At 46.9% G+C, this 26233-nt stretch overlaps 1 protein-coding gene across 6 annotated transcripts in view; it reads right to left on the bottom strand.

Moving 5' to 3' along the window:
• HIPK2 (homeodomain interacting protein kinase 2) overlaps positions 1-26233 on the bottom strand; it is a 138392-nt gene that overhangs the window by 27453 nt on the left and 84706 nt on the right. For 3 of the 6 annotated variants that reach the window (XM_074539032.1, XM_074539035.1, XM_026790789.2), the window contains exons 3-11: positions 18639-18762; positions 16429-16548; positions 15657-15755; positions 13800-13984; positions 9979-10141; positions 7289-7508; positions 5694-5815; positions 1302-1444; positions 447-623 (exon numbers count right to left, since the gene is read on the bottom strand). In XM_074539032.1, coding sequence (XP_074395133.1) covers positions 447-623; positions 1302-1444; positions 5694-5815; positions 7289-7508; positions 9979-10141; positions 13800-13984; positions 15657-15755; positions 16429-16548; positions 18639-18762 — 1353 coding nt within the window. The remainder of the gene's footprint in view (positions 1-446; positions 624-1301; positions 1445-5693; positions 5816-7288; positions 7509-9978; positions 10142-13799; positions 13985-15656; positions 15756-16428; positions 16549-18638; positions 18763-26233) is intronic. The other 3 variants (XM_074539036.1, XM_074539034.1, XM_074539037.1) reach the window with 3 other exon arrangements.

Raw genomic sequence — 26233 nt, 5'->3', positions numbered from 1 at the left:
GGTCTTTACCAGCAGCAATTCAAGCTGCAACACTGCACCTCAGGAGTGCTTCTTCCAGAGGACATGGGAAGAACAGGTGTGGCAACTGGGCACTGCGTCACACTGACCTGAGAATATGGTTATGTTTTTAAATCATCTTAACTACAAGGCTCTGGGTAATTGCAGTAACAAACAGTAAAAAACAGTAAACAAGCTGTGTGAACAGGGCCTGAGCCTCCCATTCTGCATCTTCTCCAGCCACTATCTCCCACACAAAATGATGCTCACTGGGTATAAAACAACTCCTGGGTACCAAAGACGTGAGGCAGCAGAGAGCCCCAACACAGAATGTGTGATCTAATCCCTCTCTGGCTGTGGAACTAAACCTGTTTTGCCCCCCAGGTGTCAGCAATCACTCCTGCTGCCAGCAGGTCAGAAGGAGCCGGGCTGGGAGCCCCAGCACTCACCGTGGAGCCGACTGGTGCTGCTTGCTCTTCCTGGCGGAGGCGGCGGTGGGCGGCTGGCGCATGACGTGCGCGACACCCACGTTGACGGGCTGGGCGGCGGGCAGGGCCACGTGGCTGGCCAGCAGCGTGGGCTGCTGCATGATGGGGTTGTAGTGGCTGCCGTGGGCGTGCGTGTTCCTGCGCAGCGGGGACACGGGCACACGGTGAGATTGCAACCGGCAGGCTCCTCCACACAGCCTCCCACCACCCTCTCCTCCAGGGCCTACTGGGTTTCCCAGCCTTCCCACAATGGAGCGTTTTACCCAAGGAACTGACTGACGGAGTGGTGTGGGCCTGTTGGGTTCCCAGCCTTCCCAAGACAGAGCGTTTTCCCCAGGAAACAGACTGAAGGAGTGGTGTGGGCCTGCTGGGTTCCCAGCCTTCCCAAGACAGAGCGTTTTCCCCAGGAAACAGACTGAAGGAGTGGTGTGGGCCTGCTGGGTTCCCAGCCTTCCCAAGACAGAGCGTTTTCCCCAGGAAACAGGCTGAAGGAGTGGTGTGGGCCTGCTGGGTTCCCAGCCTTCCCAAGACAGAGCGTTTTCCCCAGGAAACAGACTGAAGGAGTGGTGTGGGCCTGTTGGGTTCCCAGCCTTCCCAGGACAGAGCCTTTTCCCCATGGAACAGACTGAAGGAGTGGTGTGGGCACAGCGTTCCACTCCAAGGCCATGGAGCAAAGAAGTCTCCCACAGCTATCAGACAGTGTCACAGGCTGCCGCCCTTCTCCCCCCAGCCCTGCAGCCTAGCAAGGCCCCAGCTCTCATGGCTCCTCCAGCCCCTGTGGGTGCTTCAGGGCTCCCCCGAGCCTCCCCAGTTTACCTCCAGTCTGCCAGCGGCTGGGTGCCTGCCATGGACTCCGGGATGACGGTGGCGTGCTGGACAGACGTGTGGGTGGCCACCCCGGTCAGCTGCTGCCAGGCAGGAGGGAGCAGGATCTGCTGAGTGCCACTGGGCCATGCTTGCTGCCAGACAGAGAGAAAGCAATTCCTTAGCAAAAAGCATCAAAAGTACTGAATGTGAGAGATGGTCCACACTCATCTGGCGACTCTCATAGTGATCATGGTCATGCTACATGGCTCTTAGTCACTGTCAGGAAACCACAGTATAAGCAGGAATAGTTATAAATATAGAAAATGCAAAGGAGGGGGCAAAAAAATCCTTGCCATACAAAGCAACAGCTGTGTTTTAGGTTAAACAGGGAATCGAAGGGATCAAAACTTGTTGGCATTTCTAACCAAACATCAAATTTTTTAGTGCCTTCTAATTTTGACTCTCCACACCAGCTGGACACTATGGCTCCATTGTTAATTTCCCCTTTCTATACAGCCAGCTTACTGTCTCAAGTAATGCACAGCTACACATTGCATACCCATCCTCTCCATGTGTTCTCCAACTTTTTCCCCTCTCAGAGGGTAGAAAGTCTCTGCCATTTGAGCTGAGCCATCATTCTGCTATGCAATCACCCCTCCAGCTGTGCTGCCACAGGCATGACTCAGGTTGTCCTGCTCCAGTGACTCCAGGCAAGTCAGATGATTGCTTTTTGGAAATGGGAAACTTTCATAGCTATGTGCTGCCCGAATGTGGCTCTGGAAGCTTTTTGCTGCTGGGCTGAGGAACTCAAGGGTACCACCTTAGTCCCAACCTGCACTACTGTACTGGGTCTGTGTTGTGTTATCTCACTGCTCTAAGGAGGCCAAATTTGAGGGGAGGCTTCTTCCAGGCATGCATTTGTCCCCCTTCCCACCCTTACAAGGATTGTGTTAACTGTCCCCATGATTCCCTCCTGTCCCCCAGTAACACAAACCCCAAAACAACCCACCCTGCAAAAAAACATTTTTTCCCAATTCCACTCTGAAGTTTGATCATCTTGTAACTTTTTGTGTTGCTGAGTTACATGAAAAGGCTGCTATAGTGAGGCCTGTCAGCAACATCTGCAAAGGAGGGAGAGTCACAAGGCTCCTGAGAGCCCTTCATCTAGGGAGCCACAAACATAGACTGGTGATACTTGGAGCAGGTAAAAGGATGAGGCAAAGGCACAAAAAGATCAGGAAAGAAAAAAGCCTTCTTATTATTCTCTTTTCTCTTTTTACCTCAGCTTTGCTTTAAAAGAGGAGACTGAACTACTGTTGAAGTCAATCCCAGGGGAGTACCTGGATTTACTTGCAGACAGAATTGCTTCCTCCCTTTTCAGGAAGGGAATGGAACAAATCTAAGCTCCTTGTCCGACTGCAGTGCATAAATTTAGATGCAGTGTCAGGGCCTAGGCACAAATTCCTCACTTATTAGGTAAGGACCACTGAATCATTTAATCTGCAGATAAGACTTGTCTAGGCTGATCCACTAGCACTGTGTGCTGTGCTTACACATGGAAGGCTTGTCCTGGCAGCTGCAGCCTGCTCCCAGTCACTGCATTACTATGAGATTTTGGTGGGGTGGTGAAGCAATGCTCTGACCCTTGTCCTCAGAAGCTGTGGGTCCCCTGGAGGGACCAAGACTGTAGTCCAGACATGGAGAAACAACTAACAGAATAACATTTTGAAAGCCAGTGGCAGGACCTCTGTAGGAAGTGTTGCTGGGAAGTAGTTAAAAGGATAGAAAATCAAGAATCCAGGGTGTTATTCAAGGGCAGGGGGCAGTTCTAGGTCACACCATGGAAGCCACTGGAAAACTGTACAGATTTGCCTCTTTTGAGATCTGAAGCCGCAGTGAGCTGTGAGTAAAAACAGGATCAGTCTCTTTTCACTGGTCTCTGTGCATACAGTATGTGGACCACACTTGCTTGAAAGGATGAAAGGAGACCCAGGGAAGTTACAAACAAGTAACTTTAGCCACTGACCCTGCATCTTGCAGGCTGCTTGCTCTGCCTTGCACGGCCTAGCTCCGTGCCACAGGTTGCAGACACACAGCTGCCAGACACAATGCTCAAGCTCTGTCAGTGCCTCCTGCCTGGATCCCTCTGTCCCTCATCTGGGACATCTGGTCCTGTACAAAATGCACAGGGAACTGGATGCCAGCTGCACTGGGATGCAGTAAGGCTTTATCAGCCACAGGCATTCTGAGGAGTGCAAACACAGAAACCCGTGCCACGTGCTGGGCACATGGGGAGAAAGCCTGAGAGCACTTCACAGTGCTGGGAGCACAAGGAGCAGCACCATGCCTCATCAGTGGGACAAATAAAGCAGGGCACAGACAGAAGGGGGCTCTGGAGGCACTGCTCCCTCTTGCATCCACAGCAGTTGCATGACCCAGGCTGAAGAGCATTAGATAAGCAGCTGTGCATGAGAGGAACAGCTCTCGGCTGGGAGAGCGACACGCAGCCGCCAAGATCAGATGTGACTACAATGCATCACAAAGAAGCTGTGTTTTTCCATTCAGGAAACTGGAATTGGGTACAGATTTGTTTATCAGGCCAGCTGCTCAGCCCAAACCGAGCGAGGCCCACGGACACCAGATGCCAGGGGCATCAATCAGAGCACCCTGCCTTCAGAGACAGCTCGCATTTCTCACCGCGCGAGACAAATGGGCACAGCAACAGGCACATCTCCTCTCCTTTATTGCATCAAAAATTAAAAGTCTGTGCAGGTGAGGAGTGTTTCTCAGAAACAGCCAGAACTCCCCTTTGGAAGTGACAGTGAATGAGATGTCAGCAGAAGGTATGAAATGGGATGCCCATGAAACAGGTGTTCACGTGGCACTGAAATCGGTGACCTGTGGGCAGGAGGGTGCTCAGGAAGAGCTTTACCACCAAACATTCCTCACTTGCATAGAGCCCAGCAAAGCCACCACGAGAAGAAAGAAGGAGCAGGAGGTACTGAGATCATTCAGGATCCTGCTTTGAGATGTTTCACATCCAACCCTCACCCCTTCAAGCCCCAAAGGACAGCACACCACAGGAGGCCTGGCAGGATGGTGGGGGCATGTAAAGCTAGCTCTGTGACCTCCTTCACTCACTGTCCTGGCTGACTTCTTGCACAAGCAAGAGGGGCCAGCCACTGAGCCTGCACAGACTGCTCTTTCCTTTGCCATGACTTTTGTCTCCCTGCCTCTTAGGCTCTTCTTTCCCACCAAACAAGGGTGGTGGCCCATGTCACTTGTTACAACAGGCTGCAGCAGAGATTGGTTTGATGTTTCAGACAGCTCTCTGACAAAGGCTCTTCTATTGGGAAGGGGCAGTGCTGATGGAAATCACACAGGCTGCAAGTTGCATTTTGATCTATCTTTACCAGATAAATGTGACTGGAGGCTGGCAAAGGAAGGCAAGAGCACCAACAATCTTACCCCAGCAGTGCAACACACAGGTGTAAACCATGAAGTCTGCTGGCTCCTGACTGCATATGAATATGCTGGCATGGCAGATCAAACAAGCCTGAGATAGAGACGTGCCTTTGTAACTAGGTGGTCATCTTTTCCAGCTTGCACAACTTAGTTTTAGTATACTAGGTGGTTTTTTTCCCTGTCTGGTATCAGCAGAGGTACCATAGTGCCAGCTCAAAAACACCTGAGGCAGGCAGATTCACTGAAGCCTGCACAAGGAGGAATGAACTGCTGCTCTGGTTTGAGGAGCTGGGGTACCCCTTGAGGATGTGCCTGTAATCAGTAATACCCATTCCTGTTTGTTTTTTTTTTAAGGAGGAACCATGCTTTTCCTGTGAGAACATTTCAGAGAATTGTGCCAATAAGAACTGCTGACAAGGAGAGCTCCTTGAGTGTGGGGCCCTTGCCTCTGCCTCCTATATCTCTCTCATACCTCATGAGCAGAGGTCCTCATAAAACAGAATGGTGAAAACTTAAAGCATGAAATGTATTTATCAGCAACATGCAATTCACCAGTGGCTGGTGCAAACTGGTGCATCTGGCTGCAAACTACCCCCAAGATTTTGAGTTCAGGAGGATGCAGGAAGTTATTATAGGTTCCTTCTCAGCAGAGGCCTGGCCCTGCTTTCCCTGAGACTTTCCCACTGAGTTCACTAGAAAAGCAGAAAGAAAAAGGGTTTTTCCAGTGGCTTTTGCAACTCTGACATAGTCTTTGAGCTGAACAATGAGCAGGGGGAGATTTTGACATCTCAGAGAAAGGTGCAGACCCACATACAGTTGCCCAAATTTCCAAACTGCACCACAGAAGGCCCTCAGAGAAAGCTTCTCTCCTCAGCCTCCAAGAGCCAAACAACAAAGTAAATACCTGCTGAGCTCAGTGCCTTTAGCATTCCTTACCTGTGCGAGGAGTCCTGGCTGGATCTGAAGAGGCTGGGCCCCAGGAGCCTGGGTGACAATGGGGACGGCGTTCTCCATCCGCACCGAGTACCCGGCGTGCTTCGAAGGGGACGCTTGTAACCCTGTTCCAGCAGCACACAAGGGACAGCATGAGCCACCAGCAGCACTGCCAGCAACAGGGGCTGGCTCTCAGAGGAGCCTAAAGGCACTTCCCAATGTCCACTTAAATTGCAGTGTTCAGTTCCTCTGAATAATCAGCTATCAGAGTGCCACCTGTTCCACCCCGGCCCAAAAATGTCCATCAAATGCTCACAAAAATTATATGGGTATAAGGGTGCAGAAAAAACATTTCTGAAGGCAATAAGAAATTAGCTAAGTTGGGTACCTCAAGCATGGGAAATATTGCAATACAATGTGCACAGGCAGAAAAGAAAAGAGGGGAGTGAACAGCTGCTCTTCCCCATATTCTCTGTTTTAACAAGAAGAAATGGTCTTTATCAGCCTTTATTATAGGAGAATGCTCTCTTTACACCAAAGTGGGCTGGGAATTCCGAACTCCACATTCCCTCAGCCTTGATGGGGACAGATGATTTTCTCAGTTTCTTGGGATTTATATTTGAAAGGCCCTAGCATACCCCAAACTCCAGTCACTGGTGGCTGAGCCCCACATTAGCCTTACTGAGCTGGAGGAAGCTTCCCTCTCCAGCACCTCAGTGCATGGCACAGCCTGTGCTGCCTCCTCTCCTTTGGAGCCTTCTCAAAGCAGCAAGCTGAGGATGGTCTCTTACATCCTCCACTTCTGAAGTCAAACCCTTGAGATGCATTTTAACTACGCTGAAGAGGTCTAGCTAAACTTCTCTAGTTCAAAAGAGCTTTGATAATCTTGCAGAACATTTAACAAGTGCCTGGAGACTAATGCACAGACAGGCTTGTAGATATGAAGAGCAGAAGTTGCACCAGCTGAACTGAGGTCTATTTAGACCACTTCCTACAGACACTTGGCAAGTTTTCCCAAATTGCAACAGCATGTAAAGTTAACAGAAGGACAAGTGGTTAAAACAGAGCATCTCCCAAGTTGTTTGACAATAGTTCCTACCACTAGTATACACAAGCAGAGCTGTTTGCAGCAGGGCTGGAGCTGAGGGAATTGCCCTCATAAATGGTCATGGCATCTGTTATGGGGGAGAACCCTCATATCCACAAGCAGCACGCTCCCTACTGCATTACCCTCATGAGTTCCCTTTCCAGCAGTGAAGTCATTGAAATGTGACAGCACGACCCATTCCATACATATCTACTGATTTACTGGTATTGTGTGGGAAAGCTTTCAAGTTTACCAAAGTATGGCAGAAGAGCCTAAACTTTGTTCAGGGCAAAGAATGAAAAGGGAGCCCCCAGCCCCTTCTCAGTATCAGCTGCCTCCAACTCAGGATATCCGAAGTGCCTGCAAGATCCTCTGCCAACGCAACAACAACCTTGCTGCTCTGATTTACTGGTCCAGCCTTTTTTCTGCCACCTGACCTGCACTGAGGAACTCCTTTCCAAGAAGAGCTGGACAAAGCAGCAGGCCAAGGCGTGGTGAGGCTGTCCCTTACCTTGGAAGCCTGGAGGGCAGACAATGAGGGCTTGCTGTAAGGGGTCTGGCCGGGCACAGATCTGCGCCGTTCCCGTCTGCAGGGGCATGCTCCGCTGGGCCACCGCAGCCATGGACGCCGCTGAGGGCTGGTAGAGTGCAGATTGGTAATTTAGTATGGAGACCTCGGGGTTGGCTAAGGAAATAGTGGCACTGGAGGAGGTGGGAGCCAGGTTGGTGGTCTAAAGGAATGACGGGAATTAAAACAAAAAAAAACAAACAAACAAAAAAATGAGGGAGATGGGTAGGCTGGAAGAAGCAAAATCCAAAAAAATAATGAAGTAAAGTAGTGTAAGATAAAATAAAAAGCAAACCAAAACAGCAAACAAGGGGTAGAACAGGATGCTGAGGAGTAAAGAGACAAGGGCAGTGCTGGGGGAAGGATCACAATCTGCCCGAGTGTGCCAGTGCTGTACCATGCCATGGGACCTCCAGCCATACTGCCCAGAGACAGCACATCCCCTACAGCAGAGCTGCAGCCCCATCTCTCACCCAACTGCCTCTGATTTGCAGCAGGACGAGGACAGGCTCAGAAAATGTTGCTATCCACAAATCGCACTGTTCACTTGTCATGTACACAGCTCCAGAAGCTACTCACATCTCTTAGGTAAAACAGACTCAGCACCTCCACACCCTGTGAAATCTCATCCTGAGAGGGAAAATCCATTCTGGCCTTTCCCCTTAGATACCTTGTATCTAAGATGGCACATGCCCCTTGGATTACATTTGGAATTTGAAGTAATCAGAAGGCGTAACAGGAGGTAATGCAAATACTTGCAAAGTCCAAACTTCGTTTGAATTGTCTTTAAAATCTCTTAGAGCAGAAAGTCCATTTGGAGACGCTTCAAAGCCAAGAATATCAACCCAGAGTTCTGCAAAAATCTAGAAATCTGAAGACTTTTTTAAAATTTTGTTTATTTGGACTGAGTCTAACAGTTGCAGTCAACTAAACAGCTCTGCCACTGCTCCAAATATATTCTTAGCAGACATTACCAGACCAGAGCCCATCCTTCCCTTGTCCAAACATGCCAGCAACACTGCTGGAGATGGGTCAGACAGCACTTTCTCATGATGAATGTATGAACCCAGGAGGAGGCTTTTTAATCAAGGTGCAGGAGAGAGCAGACTAAACATTTTGCACTGCACTGGACCTACACTGCACTGCCACAGCCATGCAGGATGTGACAACAAAATATTTCCTCCTCCTCATCTCCTCTCAATGCAGGGGCTGGGCAGTGCAATCTGCTCTCCTGTGCAACACATTGAGAGCAACCACAGTAGCTCCCAAACTTGTAATCTCATAAGCCATAATTGGAAGGAGGCAATCCCCAGATATATTGCAGAGGCAAGAAACGAAAGAAAGCCAAGACAAGTGGTATGTTGAAAAGAATTGTGAAAGGCTTAGACCTTGTTCAAATTAAAACACCCTTCCTGGAAATATTTCTGCCAATTCTTCTAGGAACATTGGGCATACTGGTTCTGCTCAGAACACACACCCCTTATGAGAATTCAGAAATGACCATGGAACTCCCCAGCCAACAGCTGATCTTAATATCAAGTGAAATGCGAGGAAATGAAAGCAAGCCTGCCTTTCCTACAAGTAACTGTGGTACAAGCAGTGTCTCTGCCCTGCAGACGGGGCCTAGGGGAGCACATAGCATGCATTTCTTTAGTCAGCATCTCAGAAACAGCCTAGGAAGGAAACTGGTGTTTGTAACTAGTACCCTCTCACACCAAGTCATGAGCTATCTCTGTCTGTGCCTGCCTGAGTTGTTTTAAAAGACCTTTTGTGATCACATGTATCAAGACCTGAGTCAAGAAGTCTGGTTTTCTCACTGACACAGGAGCATCCTGCACATCTACAGACTCCTTTAGCTCCCTTCCTTTCTGTAATGCCACCTGCACTCTCTAGAATGAATCTTGAGCAGCCTGTTCCCAAAAGGCCTCAAAGCAGCAGCTACTTCACGAGCTTCAGTCTCCTAGACTGCTCTCCCTGAAGAGTTTCCTTTCACTGCTGCAATACAGTACCACAGCAAACAACTTAGCCACATACAATCTATTAATGCAGCACCCCCCAACACTGGGGCAAGTCAAACTAATACAAAGCATGATTATAAAGCCAGAGCCCACCAAACTGGAGTGCAGTGTGTTCACAGTGGGGGCACATGCACATGATCCCCACACCAACTGCGGTCCCTGGAGTAAAAGCAATGAGAGATAAGAATAAATATTATCACTAAACTCTTCTTTCTTGGGTCTGTTACAGAGGGTTTAAATTCATTTTACTTCAATGCCAATTTGAAGAAGAGCTGTAAGATCACAAATACTTCTGCCTGACCCAGAGAGTGAAGTACTGCTTGCTGCATTAAGGGACTAATGAGCTTTTCCCCATAGCAACCTCCCAAGTAAGCAGGATTTATCACCCCAACAACAACATAAACAACGAGGGCAACATTTCACCGTCACACAAAATGTCACAAGATTACTGCTTGCCTGTAGAAAAGAGAATGAGGAGAGGAGCAGAGGAAGGAGAGCAGAAAGGCACCATCTTTTGGCAGGCATGTTAAATGGGATGCTACTTTGCTTTTCATCTTCTAGGCCCTCCTGACATAAATGTTTCAAGCGCTGGCTGCTTGTGATTGATGGCCTCACCTGGTTGTGGACTGTGTTGAGCTGGTTGTTAAAAGTCATGGTCAGGTTGGTCGATGTACTTGGGGCCACGTGGGTGATGAATGGTGTCTTGCTCTGGTTCACCGTGTCGTACATATTCACCCGCCGCTTGCAAATCTCCATGTTCTGGAAGCAGGACTTGACACTGCGCGGGGAAAGGGGGGCAAGGAAGGCACAGAAAAATCAACCAAGCGACTCACACAGATTAGAGTTCATCACAGGGACCCTGCAATAGGTCTCCATGCAGCCTTAGCACTTTCTAGGCTCTCAAAGCCCTTTGCAATTTTTGTGCAGGTCTCTCTTAACTGTGAGAGTCAGAGTAACACTGCACTGAAGAAGGCCAAGATGAGAGCAGCGGCCCTGGGACTCCTGGGTGCTCCCACGGGTCTCTGCACTGCAATACAGGTCACAAAAGCAAGCAAAGTGGCTGCTCTTTAGGGGACAGGGCAAGATATACAAAGTGGCTATATTAAAAGACTGAAAGAGACTGAGAGCAAAAAAGAAAAACTTTTTTTTTCCTCATGATGGAGCCTGAGAGGAAAAGAATACTCATGCTTTTTGCCTCAGCGTAAGCATAGTTTAATGTGCCTTTTGCAAGGAAAAATTTTACTGTTCTTGATCACTGAGACCCCCTAAAAAGTCATCCTTGCTCCTTTTAAATAGTTGTTCACCAAGAACTGAGTCCAGCTAAGCAGTTAAAACATTGCCCCTGTCTCGCTAAACGCCTGTGCAGATGCTTATCTTGAAGCATGACATCTCCTCTTGCAGTCAATGGGACAATTAATATCAAAAAGTTATTCCAAAGCAAATTCCTCAATGCCCTGAGGGAATCTGGTTCTGAGGTTATCTCACACTGAGAACTGGATCTCTGGGGGAATGATTACAGCTTCTTCCTCTACACTGCCTTTCCCTTAAATGTTATTGATATAGCAATGGAAATTTTGACAAGTATCCTATTTTGTGCCCCAGTAAAGGAGATTAAATACTCTCTACATTGCTAGAGCACAGCAGGCATCTGGTAGATGAAACTGTCCATATTTCATTAATTAGAATACCAAAGCATACAAAGGTTAAGAAACAGCAACACAGTGAACCTGGGCAACACTGTATTTTTAGTACAGTCTCACTTCTGATCTCTCAAAACCAATACAGGTTTTCCACAATTCTTCCACAATAACTGGTTTTACAAATGTGACCTAAGAGTCTGAAACACAACCTCAGAAATATAAAGGTAGTATTTTATTTTCATTATCCCAATATGGAGAAAGAGAAATTCCAAGCATTGAAAATCAGCTGTGTGCTGACCATTGTGTAATGAGCTGAACTGCTGGAGGTAGGGGGTATATCCTCACATCACTTTAAGAAAAAGTGGCCCTTCAAACCTTATATGATCCCTAAGGTTGATGAAGAGGACCTAGATCTTTTTATCCCTGTCCTGTCTCTTACTCAAATGGTCACCTCTCTTATCCTACAAGTAATATCCTGGTAACTGGATCTGGGCCATGAACAACCTGCAGATAAGCCAGGCTCAGGACACTGTGCACAGCTGCCCATTATGTGCATTCACTTCCAGATCTATACCTGTTGGTCACAGAACATCCAGCAAAATCAAACACTTATCAAATAAATACAGAAGGATATTGGATCACATCTTTTCAGTCAAGTATGAATATAATTCTCCCTGCACAAAGAAGAAAGCACTGGGAGGAGTATAGGCTCTGTACATGGTAAATAGTGTGTGTCACCAAATGGTTTTATCTAACAAGAGGTAAGCTCTACTAATGCAACACCAAGTTCTCTGGCTTTACTTTAAAAAAAAGATGGGAGAAAAAATCAGCAGGGACAAAGCAAAACAGACAGAAAGTCTGAGGAGAACTCAGCAATTTAAGAGCCAGGAAGTTAAATATGTGAAATGGGAAGCTAAGCTCACTTTGCTGTCTGCTTGTAAGAAAGCAGAACAGCCCCTCTTGCACTGCTTGAACTTGCAGCCTCTCTGAAACGTGCCACAGCAGAGATTGTCCCAGAAAGCTACAGCTCCCATATATTCTCACTTTTTCTGCTGCCCAATTTATTTCCAAGAGAGATTACAGCTCCCTGCATCTTTCAAGGCTTTGAAGTTTCTACTCTGTAAAGCACAAGTAATCACAGACAAAAGCTCCATCCACTTGCCATGCTGGTTACAGCTTATTGCTCCCTTTGCCAGTCACTGTTTCCAGCGTGGAGGGGCTTGTGGGGTTACACACCTGGCTGGCACACGCTTGGTATTCAGAGACGTGATGCTCAGTTCTTTATTTGGCTAAAATTCTCACTGCTGTTGGCCCCAATGATATTTTCAATCTTCCTGGGGCTTTGCCTGAGCAGCCACAAGTGAGCACTTCAAAAATGAAGATGTGGTTATGGACTGTTGCGTTAGTGGAAAGATTTCTGACGGCAATGCATTAGCTCACGAATCTCTCCTATCTTACACAATCAGCTCTTGCACAGTCAGAAGGACTGTTGCAAATTAAAAGGTTTTTGTCTATGATGCTCACTCAGTATTTTTGCTGTCATATTTTATTCATGAATTTTTTTTATGTGAAACTTAACTTTTTTCCTGTTTAACACAATCATGCCCCATCTTGTTTTCATTTGTCACTTACTACCTATTTATAGGTAACAATGCACAAAGATGGCTGTGCAGGCTAAGTCTGGGTCTACACAGATCGTGCACCCACTACCTTCTGGTAAGCAGATGCTCTTATCTTGTGATAAATGTAACAAAAAGGCAGCTACAGCTCCTTATAAAGGGGGAAAGCTACCTTAAACAAACTCAAAATACTGCAGCCACCCATACAGGCAGGGGAGCTGACACAGTTACCTGTTGCTCTGCAGCTCTTCAAGCAGCCTCCTTTAATTTTGCACCTGAGCTCCTGACAGCCTTTAAAACACTCATGCAAATAGCACCCAATGAAAGTACAGCACTGTGCCAATAATTGTTCTCCTGTCAAGGGGAAGGGACAGCCTGTGAAAGCACCTGGATCTGCTAAGTGCTGTAAAGCAGGATGTTCAAAGCTAAGTGTCTTGAATGCTTTGTAAAACTCCCACTATGTGTCTGCCTTCTCCACTTACACCTGAGAAGCTTGTCCCTGTGTGAACTGGACATGGGCAGTGGGCTGGGGACAGGTACCCTGCATTTCAGGCTGCTGTGCTCTGTGATGCAGCCTCAGGAGAAGGGCAGTGAGGCTTGAAGATGTGACTTCTCATCTCCATCAGGCAGTGGAGCCCGTCCTCATTCTACATGTGTCAGATGAGGTCAGAACGTGGTATTTAAGGTGACACAGGTGGACAACAACCAAGCTGAAATTTGAACTCCTCATCCTGGTGCTTATGCCTGTGTAACAGCCTGCTGCAGATCAGCTCTTCCCTTAAAAAGCAAACAGCCCCAAGCTGACTCCTGGCACGATGGGAAGGGTTGGCTCCCCACTGCAGATAAGGTTGATTACTCCAGTAACAATCAGAACTATATTACTTTGAAATAGACTGATACTTTCAGCACTAATTGCATAATTTCTCCTGCATTTTAATGCAAAAATATGTAATTACTGAATATTTACATAATTAATGTAGCACACACTGCAGCGTTTTAAATGCCAAGCACCTACAACACAATTGCTGCAACCTTGAGTTGGCAATCATCTTTTGCTTCTAAGCAGGAAAAGATTAAAACTTAGGAATTAAACATCTTAAAAACCCCTCAGATACACTTGGCCTCCACCACAACCAGCTCTCCTTTTCAAAACCCAAGGGGAACAAAAGCCACGTACTGTGTGCTGTGAGGGAAGTCGAGCAAGTGTGTCATGGTGACAAAGGGGTGGCTCAGAGTTTCGATGGGGGTTATCCTCTTATCCGCGTCTATCGTCAGCATCTTCTTCAGCAGATCTATGAACTCCCGCCGGTCTGCCTTCTCCACCAACATATCACTGCCCTCCAAATCCGTCGTCATGTTCACCTAGAGGAGAAGGGACAGGAGTGAGTGCTGAAGGGGAAGAGCACATGGTCAGGTCTCCAGCAAACAGTGCTCACTCCTCCTTGGAGCACACGCCCTGCCAGCTCCCTGTCCAAAGGAGTGGCTGCTGAAGAGCCACGCTGTTGGGAAACACTGAAACAGGAAAGCCTTATAAATATGATTGTCTGGCAAAAGATTTTGAGAATACAGAAACTATAAGCAAGATTGAAGTGAGAGCAAGCTTTGAGACACCTTAGTTACTGAACAACTGGAAAACAATGGTGTGGTGGACTGAAGGTAATCCCCTTTTGATGAAACAACACCCTCTGCTTGCAGACAGGCCCAAGGGTCAGGGCAGACCCTACTAGCTTGGCAGAAGGGGTCCAAAGAGTAGTTTTTAGGGTTTAAAATGTAACACAGTATGGTAATGTAGTGATTCTCATAGGCTGTATGTAAATGCTATAGGATTTGTATATTGTACTAGATTGGTTAGGGAGAATCAGAATATTCAACACAGAAGATTTATTGTATTGTAACGGGAACTTTGCGCTCTTACCCCTTTTACTCTCTTACTCTCTTTCCCTCTCAACCTCTCTCCACCTCTCTTCTCTGGGGCCTGCTCTGAGCTGTAGCTGGCAGCTCCAAGCAGGGCCCTGCACCCAGGCCCTCTGCAATAAACCACAATTTCCACAACCTGGTTGCAGAGATCTCTCGTCTCTGTCCATCCCGACCATCCTACCCCCCGATGCTCCTACACCACGCCAGGCTCCGTGGTGGCCGCTCATCTGGCTGGTGCATGTCACAGCTCCAGACTGACTCCTAAGTGTTCAGCTCGCCTGGGTCAGTGGCTAATGAAACACTTAGTCACCCTCCACTGAGGATGAACAGCTTCCATGTGGTAGCAGGCAAGCTCTGATAATCACAGTGTTTATCATATACTGTGCCATCAGATACTTATCTATGTGTCCTATGAGCAAAAAAAATATATAAAACACATAAAAATTGTCAGTAGGTTTATGAGAAACGTCCCATTCATGTATCAGGTGCCAGGAAATAAAGACTTGTTATATTATTTCATTAATTATCCGGTCTCCTCAGATTCCAGTCCTCCATTCCTGCATGCTCACATGTTTTACTTGCTACAATGTCTAGACCTTACTAGCAAAAACTCCAGTTTAGCACTGGTGTTGGGCCAGTTTTCCACACTGGTTTGTCAGCAAAAACTGTCACAGGAGTGGCTATGCTGGGATTAGCTCTCACAACAACATGGAACTGACATAGGGAATTAGTACCTCCCATTCTTCCCCCAGCCAGCACACTCTTCTGTGGCCATGGTATTTCCACTGTCACTTTTTAACAAATGGGAATATTAAAGCACAGAGAAAGCAAGTGACCTGACAGTGGTCATACAGAAGAGCAGTGGAGAGACAAGAGAAAATGCAGGATTTCCACACTCAGAGACATGCCTTAGCCACTTTCCAAGGCTGCTTTACTACAGCACACATACCCCTGTGTGCAGTCATTCCTACAAAGAAGCACATAACAGCGAATTTGATAGGCATAATCCTGGTGTTTTTCAGGAGTTGGCCCCAGCATAGGATACACAAAGAACTTCCATAATTCCCTTTTGTTAGTATTGCTGGAAAGCATGCAAACAGTCTTGCTGGCTACTCACCAATGCTCTTACCTGTGCCATATCATCCAAACAGTTGAAAATATACTTTCTTGCTTCCTTTGACTTAATCCCCGTCTCTGCCTCATGATCATCTGGCGTCTGCTCAAAACAGGACACAGGCATTGACCAACAGTGCCCTGCAACCAGCTGCAGATTATGCGCCACTTCCCACATGTGCCTCATCCGGTCCTCATCAGGGACCATCTTGCCTGAGCAGACACCATTTACACCATCTCCACCACGGTTATGTGACATCTTTTATGTCACAAGGTGATTTATCTCTTCTGTTTCACTTCTGAGGGTCCTCCCAACTATGGCGGCTCTCTTTCATCCACCCTGGCATTGAGGTACAGCATGCCATCCCAGCCAGAAGCATACTGGCCTCTCTCCTTAGGGACAGCATGGAGCCAAACCCCCTGGCACAGGACACTCAGGGCTCACCTGCTTTACTGGAGGTTTTGACTGAAGAATTAAAATGCTTGCCTTTTTCCCCCCCTCACAATGAGTTAGATATTAGAGCAAAGTCTGCCAACTACACCCCAAATCATTGACTACTTAGAGGGTCAACTCTGGACTTAAATTTCCTACATTGCCAAGCAGGTGCATTATTTTCTCCAAATTTTGGGGATGGCAGTTTTACCTTGGGCAGTACCCACCCCATGTCTGTGCTGCACTGCAAAAAGCAGAAACTCAGGCTCTGAGGTGACCTGAGTGTCTCCTCACTTCCTACCAACAACTGCAAGGTAAAAGAAACAAGGGAATGTCTTCCTACCTTCAGCCTCCACAAGGGATATGGTGAGTCTGTATCCCTGTTGAAAAACCTCGTGGTCTTTGTCCCTGCACTTAACAAGTACTCTGCTGGTAAGCCCTGCGTCTGTGAAATGTAGCGAATCTGCAAGAGAAGGATGAGAGGTTACTGTTCATCCTGTGAAGGTCTCTGGAGGTCTTCCTTGAAGGAGTTCAGGAGGCATTTGAACCAAGAGAACAGACAAAAAAAGATGTAGCATGTAGAGAAACTTCATGCCATAAAACTCAGTGCAAGGAATGAGAGGAAGAAAATTTCTGAATGGAATTCCCTTCATTTATCACATACATCACTGGAAACTCACACTTAGAGTGCACTCCCACAAGTCTTAAGGATGAAAAGAAGAAAGTTCCTAAATTTATAAAGTTCAAAGAGAAGGACCCACACAATGATTTCAATGGGATGTCTCAACACTTTGCACCCTCTCCAGGATGTCATTTCAGCAATTTGATATTGGCTCTCTAACTTCTGCTGTTTTTCTTCCACCTGAGCACACAGCCTATCCTAGGAGCAGCCTGAAGTTCCAAACAGAGGATTATGAAGTGACTGCCTTTGAACTAAGGTGAAACATACACTCAAACCAACTGATGGTATGGAAAGTACTTGTCTCTACTGACTACATGACATTATTTGGGATGCATCCACAAGCATGACCTCATTGGCACCCACACAGCTAAAAGACACTCTAGTTCTTTTTTCAGAATCTCAAACTTTTATTTATTTATAAAGGAGAAAGAGTCTGTGATTACACAATTAAAGACTAATGTCACACATGCCTGAGGTGCCACACAAAACCTTAACTTTGGCACCTCCTGTCTCCTGCATGGCTTCATTCTGCAAAATTGCTGCAAACTCTGCAAAGCTGCTAAAACCAGTCACCTACTCTCAAAAATGCTAGGCAAGAATGGAAAGTGTTTTTGAGAGAAGAAACAGAGAAGGATAAAAACATTAAATACATGAAAGCATAAAAGCATAAAGAGCAGCCGTACTTTCAATCACTTCCAAGCACTCAGGGCCTGGTTCACCATGCATGGCTTGCTCAGCTCTGCAGCTCCTTGGGTCCATCAGAGCTCACACACTTCAGAGGCACCTGGATCCTGCCTGCAGGCCAGTGCCTGGATCCTGCCAATCCCAGCCAGGATCAGCCCCTATCCCTTCCCCAGCCCCCCAGGAGCCCTCGTCACACTTTACCAGAGGAAGCTTTGTGCTGGGCAGTTAAGCTGGCCAGTAAGGTATGGTGATTTCTTTTCCAGCTGTGTGTTTTATGGCTTTTGGGGTGCAATGGGGAAGAGAAAGAAATCTACTTTTCATGCTTGGTATGCGATTTTCAAATGCTTGTAAACTTCTCAGCTACATTTGATTTCCTTTAGAGTCACTAATAGCCCTGCTCTTCGCTGCAAGTTATTTCCCCTGCCAAATTTTACCTTTGGAGCTCTGATAAAAAAAATACCGGTTTCAAAAGAAAAGTCAAGAAAACATTTCAGTATGTGAAAAACTTATTTATTTTCCTGCGTTTTTTTTTTTTTCTTCCCTTTTTAAAAAAAATTATTTCCTAAAAGAAAAAAGACCCTTTTCAGGCTGCATTTTCAGACAGCTAAGATCAGCCTGAATACTGTGGGAATGCAAAGCATTCTACAGCCCTGGCTCTAGCTGCCGCTGCATTATAGGTTTTAGGACTACAAAAAGGGCATGAAAGCCTATAGGGAGAAAAGGAACGACAGCTTATATTAACTGGAAACCTACATCAATGCCAACATTCTCCTTCTTGTCATTGCTTTTAATATGCACTCTCATAAAAGGGGTTATGAAATGCAGCTGAGTTCATGCAGTTTCTTCTAACAAATAAGGCTTTATGCTGCACTTGCTGTTACAGCAGAGAACGGGTGCCTGCTCTGCCCAGTGAGGAGGGACATGCACAGAGCTCTCCAGTCAATGGCAGCATTGACTCTTGATTGAGATTTCACTCAAGCAGCCAGGTCTTAAAAGCCAGCATACCAAGCTGCACACTGGTTACCTGGAACAAATACCCAGGTGCATAATGACAATGTTGACTTGGGAGAGCAAGAAATACAGATCCATCATTAGCCAAAGTTAAAAGTTGGCATCTGCTTACTCTTATAAGAGAAGGGAAAAAGATGTGTGCACTTACCAGCACCAAGGGCAATATCCACACCCACCTGATCGTACTCTGAAGCTCCTGGGTACAAGGGCCAACCCAAGAACAGCTCTGCAATGACACATCCCAACGACCACATATCGATTGCTTCACAAAAGGGTAAACCGAGGATGATTTCGGGGGCTCTGCAAAGAAAGAGGTCAGAAAACATCAGCAAGGTGGGGCAGAGCTGCTCAGCTGGCTCTGGGCAGCTGGTGCCCACTGTGACACTCACAGAGCTGCCACCAACAAGTGTCACTGCTGTGACAGAGCTGAGGGACTCACTGGTCACTGGCACAGTGCCTGCTAACCAAACATCAGTCGGTTAATATTTAGCCTTACAGAGGAGTACTGTGGCCATATAGAGCCAAGAGACAGCCTTACATCTGGCAGCACTTTGTAAAGGAGGGAACTACCCCTGCTTTCATCCAGCAAGTGGGAATATGAAGGCACCCAGTCAAGGCCCCCACTCGAGGCTCTCAGGGCCAGCTCGCTGGCCTGTGGAGAACTATGCAGATCCCCTGCAGTGAAGCATCCTCTGTTCACACATCTCTGCGGGCTCACAAACAGCCAGACATTAAATAATCATTACAGGACTGGTATAAAAGGATTACTGACTTTTTAAACAAATAGCTGTAACAATAAAACAAAGAAATAATTTAATTAGATCTATTAGACCTGAGCCTTTTCCTCAGGAGGAAGTAGCCAAGAAGCCTTCCTTTCCCAGTCTGTCCCAGGCACCTGATTAGATTTTCTTTTCCCTTTCAGCCCAAACAGCTAAAATGGAGCAGCTCTCTGGCTCCAGGAGATGCCACCAAAGCACCTCTGCTCCCTCCCCTTCCAGGGGCAATCTGTCCCACTGCCTTGGGGTGGTTGGAATCCTTCTCCACTGATGCTGGAAAGGTCTGTAGGGATAAGGTTACATGAACTTGCTCAGTTCCACTGGCCAAGGTGAGATTAAATGAATCCTGGCCTATGTGCCCCAAACGTTCTGCGTTTCAAAAACTTCTGTGTGAAAGAACCGAAAATATTTTCCACATACTAAAAACCTTATCACACAAACACCTTCCTTGCTTATCCCACCTCTGCCTAGATGTCCCCATGCAGTTATATGACACAGTTCCTATTTATACAAGGATCTCCTAAAGCTTCTCTCCCGTTCTTGCAATGCTTCTAAAGCCCCAGCTTCTGGTGTCATGGCACATACAGCAGGAAGAATAACTTACTCACCCATACTCCTCTAACTATAAAGAAAGAAAAACTAGAAGACAGATAAAATAAACACACTGATTTAAAATTTTCATAATTTTAAATACAGCCTTGGGATTTCTCAGGCCCTTATGCATATTTTGGAAATGCCTGGAGTTGGCTATTGAACGAATCAAGTGCCACCAAGCAAAGCTCGAAATAGGACCCATGGTTCTCAGTTCCCCATTTGTCATCAGGATAAGATCTGACACTAGTGAGATCATACTAAGGATTACCAATTGCAGTGGAAAATATTATGTTTTAATCACACCATTACATAGTCATGTCAAGACAAGTCTTTAGCCAAGAAACCAAGCAAAATGGTAATTTTCTTCCAAACAAGCAAAGACTCTGTAGCAAGAATCCATGCCTTGCCTTCAGTCCATAAACTCTCCCAAGTTTTGGGAGACTTGTAATGATAGAAGTCCCAAACTACCTCTTCTTAAACCAGCAACGCCGAACGTAAAAATTACAGGAAATTGTGGGATTTTAAAGTTAGAATTCTTTGTGCCATCCCCACAAAAAACAAGTCAAACTTAAGAAGTCTTTACCCCCTCTAGCTTCATCTGTGCTTATCACTGTCATACCCTACACTCCTCTTTAGCCCACAGTGACAAACTTTTTATTCTAACAGCAATTTCTCCTCATGAACAAAGGGTTAATTTTCCTCCTTTCCTCCCTATTCCGTCAATCCTGTCATCCCTACACACTACCCGACACCTAGACAAAATGCAGAGAGAAAAAGACAGCTATGGTGACCTGAATCTCATTACTATGTAAATCCTGCATTCAAAGCCATCTGCCTCTCCCTGCCTGCCTTCCACATTGTGAGGGAAATGTCCCTGGTCACTAATGAGAGCTCAGCCACAAATCGCCTCAACTTCAGATCCCTCCCACTAACTCAAGTGGAGGGGTGGACTGTAGGGATATTCCCAACGTGATTTTGTGTGGAAAACTCCCTGTGCATAAAAAACTACTTGCACTGCTGTCATATGCAGCACACACCTCCCCTCCTCTCTCCCCACACTTAGGCTGCCAACACCTCCAGACCCCTGCAAGAAGGGATGACCTAGAATTTGAGGTTCCAAAATCTTTTTTTTTTTTTTCTCCTGAGTCTTTGGCTGTCAAGTGGGTTTACCTGAAAGTCCCACTTTCTGGAGTAGTAAGGAGAGAATTTGTTTTTTACACACAGAAGAAGTTTTCCATCTTCACTATTGGGGAGGAAAGAACAAATCTATGTCCACATTATTTAAACACAAAGAGTGCAACTAAACAGAGCATCACTCATTCCATGAATTCTAACAATGGTGAGAATGCCTGTGGGAAAGGGCTACATCTAGGTCATATGCTGCCTTACACACACCACAGCCACCACTTGCTGGGGTTTTCTCCCAGCCTTCATCTAATCATTGTGATTTTTCTATGGAGAGGGAGTGGCCCTAAGGCAAAAAAAAAGTCTTGTTAACTTAATTAAACAGTCACTAAGACACCTCAAGAACAACAGGTAATGGATACCACACAGGAATCCAGATTTTCAGCCAGCAGATACCTCCTGTTTGCTGTGGGAAAGATGGAGCTGCAGTCACCAGGAGCAGTGCTCTGACTGCCTGAAATGGCCAATACCAACCATTTTGGGGCAGGATGCTATGAGCTCTGTAATGAAATAACCTGTCCACTGACAGAATACCTTGGAGTCTTCACTGTGAGGGATATTGTTCTTTATTCTCAGTTATGGATGCATACATCCTTCTGCACATGGTATCTAACATACAACTCCTCTCTTTCTTAACATAAGCATGTCAGTTTTTTAAGACAAGGTGAGATCTTTACTTCCATCACATGTTATGGCACAGAGTTCCACAGGCACCCTTCTGCTTTCAATAGCATCTAAGCTCAGCTGTTTAGAGCTTGATCTTCCTTCATCAGGTTTAAATTTGTCACCTCTCACTTTGTGTTCACATAGATTGGTTTAGAGGTGAAGATGGAAATGATTGAATCACCTGTCCTTTACCACAAGCTGCTTTTATATCTTTGCCTTTCTTTCCCATGCCTGCAGCAGCTTCTGCCTTCCCAGTGTTCCATCCCATGGATGTTTCAATCCCCTTCCACTGCCTGACCCTGCAACTCCTCTTCCTGACATGACTGCTGGAGACAGGCTAAACAGACCTAGAAAGAGTTAACCAGGATATTCCCCAGACTTATTTTACACTATTTGCAGAATGCTTTCGCGTTCCAGTCTTCCCTAAGCTTAATATTTTGTTTGCTTTTGGAGTGACACGAGGCATTTCAGCAGATGTTTTATCTGGGAGATCCTCTGAGACACACAGTCCTTTCTCCAGAGAAGCTGCAGTTAATTTAGGACATAGAATTATGCAGAAATAGTTCATTTTTTCTCTTCCAATGTTTACTGCCTTTTGGTACTGCACTCATCTAGCATAATGTTTTCTGTAATCTAGATCAAGTCCTTTAAATGCTCCTTGCTCTTTTCTGCAACCTAACCTAAGACAGTATGTGATGTCTGCATGCTTGAACATTTCACTACTGGTCCAGCACTTTTTACAGATTATAAGTACATTAAATAACTCTGGTCCTAAAATGCACATGCAGTCCACAACTGACCCTTGTTTTCTTAAAAGCACTCAGATTGAGCTCAGCAAAAAAAGGTGTAATTTTCTTTTCCAAAGGGAAAGAAAACGGTTTCCAAGTCTTAAACAGTTCTTGTGTGGGATTTCTGCATTCTGCAGCTGCTAGCACTGTGTAACAAGGGAAAATGCTCTATGAAAATGTGCACATTCGAGTATTGCAATCATAAATGGGAAGGACAACTCATGTGGCAGCAGATCCTCCCAAACAGCACTGAAATCTTCAGCAGATCCCTCCATGACTGCACAGAGAAGTATCTTCTGTACCAACAACACAGGTTTTTTAACACAGATCCACCAAACCTTTCGATTGTGGTGAGGGATCCTGTCTGACAGCACACAGAGGAGCCAGCTGCCAGACACCTCAATGCATGCAGGAACATCCCCAGCTCCTGCTTTCCACCCATTTCTTGGCTGTGCATCTGCAACACTCCTGGCACAGCAACTCCTGCCTCCAGTACAAGGCACACAGAAGGAAAACAGAAAACTTTGCCCTCCTGTCCTTCCTCTCCCATGAGCTGCTGCCTCGATGTCTTCCAACAAAATGCACTCCCCTTCTGCATGCACAGGCACAACCTGTTCTACAGCTCACACAAATCCCACCAGCACAGACCAAAGCTTTAGAAACCACTTGCCACCAGCCTGGGAAAGCCTGAAGAGCCCTACCAAGAGCCTCTATCTCTAGGACAAAAGCAGCCATCCCATCCCCATTTCCACATCCCTACCCATTTCCAACCAAATTACCTGCCTGGACAGCAAAGGGTGACCTGCTCCTCGGCTCAGCAGTGAGTCCAGTCAGTCCCCATCCTTTGGAGCCCAGTTTAATGTGCCTGTGTACACCACAGAGCTCTGGTGCTGGTGCCCTGGGCAGCAGGGTCCCTGTGCTGGCAGCACCTGCAGGTCCCCAGAGGCAGCAGTGCCACCTCATCATTTGCTTGCACCTCACACACGACCCCGTCCTGCTCTCAGGCCTGCTGCTGGCGGAGTATTTACTTTAGCAACCCTGCTTTGTGGCAGGGTAATTTCATTGTCTGGTGTTTCTGTCAGGAAAATTAATTACCCGTCTAGCTTGCTGGCTTTTTCACCCACACATCACGGGACATTAAAAACAGATGCCAAAAAAAATTCATTTCCACAGACTCGGATTCAGAGAGCTGGGCTCTTTCTGAATTTTAAAACTTCCCTGCAAACTACCCTCCTCAGGGATAATTTACCACCTTTGGTAGTATCTCATGGCCAAGTGTGATAGTCTCAGCTGAGTCCTTCATGGACAAGTATAACCTCAGACAAAATATAACTCAAAGCTGGATACCTGCTGGCACCTTGAGCAGAGAGTGCTCCTGCTCCCAGAAGAAGGCTGGGGCAGCTGGAGGAAGTGCAGACAGAGCTCCAGTGAAGATGTCTCTGAGCTGAACACACAGCTCCTGTCTCACTCGCTAAAGCCTGAATGCTGGGAAGCAGCAGCTTTCACAGCTCCACTCAGGAAGCCCTGGGCAGAGGGAGAGGCAGGAGCTGAACTCCTGTGCTCAAGCAGGGATGCACTGACCAGCTGCACACCCAGGGCTTCACCCCACTCAGAGCTCAGGCTTCCTCCATGCACCAAGATACCTCTCGTGAGGACAAGGAACTGCATCCTTTGTGTGTCTTACAAAGGGGTTTTTATTCAAGTGATGGCACTCTATCCTCCTCTCAGATGAACCCCTTCTTTGGCATCTTTATGGACTCTTTCTCATACCTGCTCACTTGACTCTTTTATTTTGTGGAGGTGTCCACCTTTTATTGCCATGTACTGTAGAATGCAGAGTACCTTTAACTCTTAGGTAATGGAGGTGGAATGCACAAAGAACGTTTTCTTTGTTCCTCTGTACTTCTCAGACTCCAAATCATTGCTTAAATGAAAGGATGTAAAAGGAGACAGGCTCATATTCTGGAAGTAAAATATTACAGTTGCTATCTCCCTCACCCCTCCACTCACACAGACACCTGGAAGGGATGCAGACATCAAATACGGATGACCCCCAGACTAAGGCCATCCTCTGCTCCAGGGCTGGGCATCTACAGACTTTTGTGTCTGTGATAAAGACAGCCACCAGGGCCAGAGCATAACACACCTAGAAGCACCAACAGCTCCTGCTTGCTCACTCCCCATCCCATGAACAGGAGAGCAGCTCTGGGCCCCACTCGTGTCACCCAGCAGGGAAATGCTGGGCGCACCCTCACTGCTGGATTTCTGCATTTCTCCTGCATTCCTGAGCAAGGGACAGCCCTGGTAGTCAAGACTCATCCCAGAATATGCAGGCACACTACACCTTTCAGATTCCAGCATAAAGTTCCAACCACAGAGAGGCCAGTCAGCACAGGGTTATTCCTGAGGGAGGGAAAGGACCACAGAGGAATGCCACAGAATACTGTTTGCCCACATATATCTATTGCTTTGAGTGATAAGGAAGGACAGTGCCACTACAGGGCTCCTAGCAGGCTCTGTATCTCACAGGTCAAACGCAGGTACACCTGGTTCCTGGGTGTAAGGACTGTGGGTGTAACCAGAGCCATTTCCAGGGCTGCCAGGCCACCTGTACAACCTCCACTAGAAGGGAACTCCCACACCGCACTACTCACACTGCTCTTGCCCATCCCTCAAGATTAGTCTGCAACACTTCAAAAAATATCTGAATCAGCTCAAAAAACTGGAAGCTGGATCCCCTCAGCCTTCAGTGATGGTTTATGTTACAGGACATAAATATAAATTGGAGGCTGGTAACCTCCAGTGAGGCACTGCAGAGGTTTACCCCAGACTGATCTCATATAACATCTTTATCCCTGACCTGAGGAGGAGGCAGGGTGCATTCCCACCCAGTTTGTGGGTGATGCCACACTGGAGATACCTGGCCATGCACGTGAGGGCAGGGCTGCCACCCAGAGGGACCTGGAGAGGCAGGAGGCATGGTCTGATGGGGACCTTCTGAAATACAGCCAGGAGAAATGCCAGGTCAGGCCCCTGGTGACAGTGGGCAACTGCTCAGCTGGAATGGCCATGAGCAACTTGGTGGGGCTAGAAAGGAAGACCCTGGCAGCAGCAGGACCAACAGCATCACTGAAACAGGGCCATCCAATCAAGGAGTGTGGTAACCCACCTCCAGCCACATCTGGACACCATGCTTGGCATGGGGATCCCAGTGGGAGGGTGAACTGGAACAACCTCATGGTGCCCATGACAGCAGCCTGCTCCTCCTCCTCTACCACATGGAGAAAATGGTGCCAGGTTCTTCCCTCAGGTGGGCAGCAGAAGGCAGAGATGACAGACAAATTGAAACAGGAAAGGATCCCTCTAGGGATGGAATGGGGAAAACACCTCCACTGTGCAGATCAGTGAACCACCAGCACAGGCTGCCCTGAGGGACCCTGTGCTAACCTTGGAGGCTTTTGAGATTCAGCAAGATGAAGTCCTGATCTTGATCTCATGGCAGACTCAACCTTGACCATCAGGTTGGACTAAATGACCTTCTAGGGCCTCCTGTCCCCTGAACTTCTCTAACTCTGTAAGGTCCAATAATCATATATTTCTCAACAGGAAGGTCACCAAGATCCCCCTACACACAGGGGAAATCCTACACAGCTGGGAGTGTTTCCTGTGGTACAGGTGCAGGTCTCCAGGTATTTTAATCAAGTGTACATGCACAAAGTTGGGTCTTTTAACAGAGAGCAAGTTACACAACAATTTCTTCCA

The sequence above is a fragment of the Zonotrichia albicollis genome, chromosome 4, assembly GCF_047830755.1.
Source record: "Zonotrichia albicollis isolate bZonAlb1 chromosome 4, bZonAlb1.hap1, whole genome shotgun sequence".
NCBI classification, from domain to species: domain Eukaryota; kingdom Metazoa; phylum Chordata; class Aves; order Passeriformes; family Passerellidae; genus Zonotrichia; species Zonotrichia albicollis.
The sequence above is the reverse complement of the archived record's forward strand: the minus strand, read 5'-3'. Positions and strand labels throughout refer to the sequence as shown.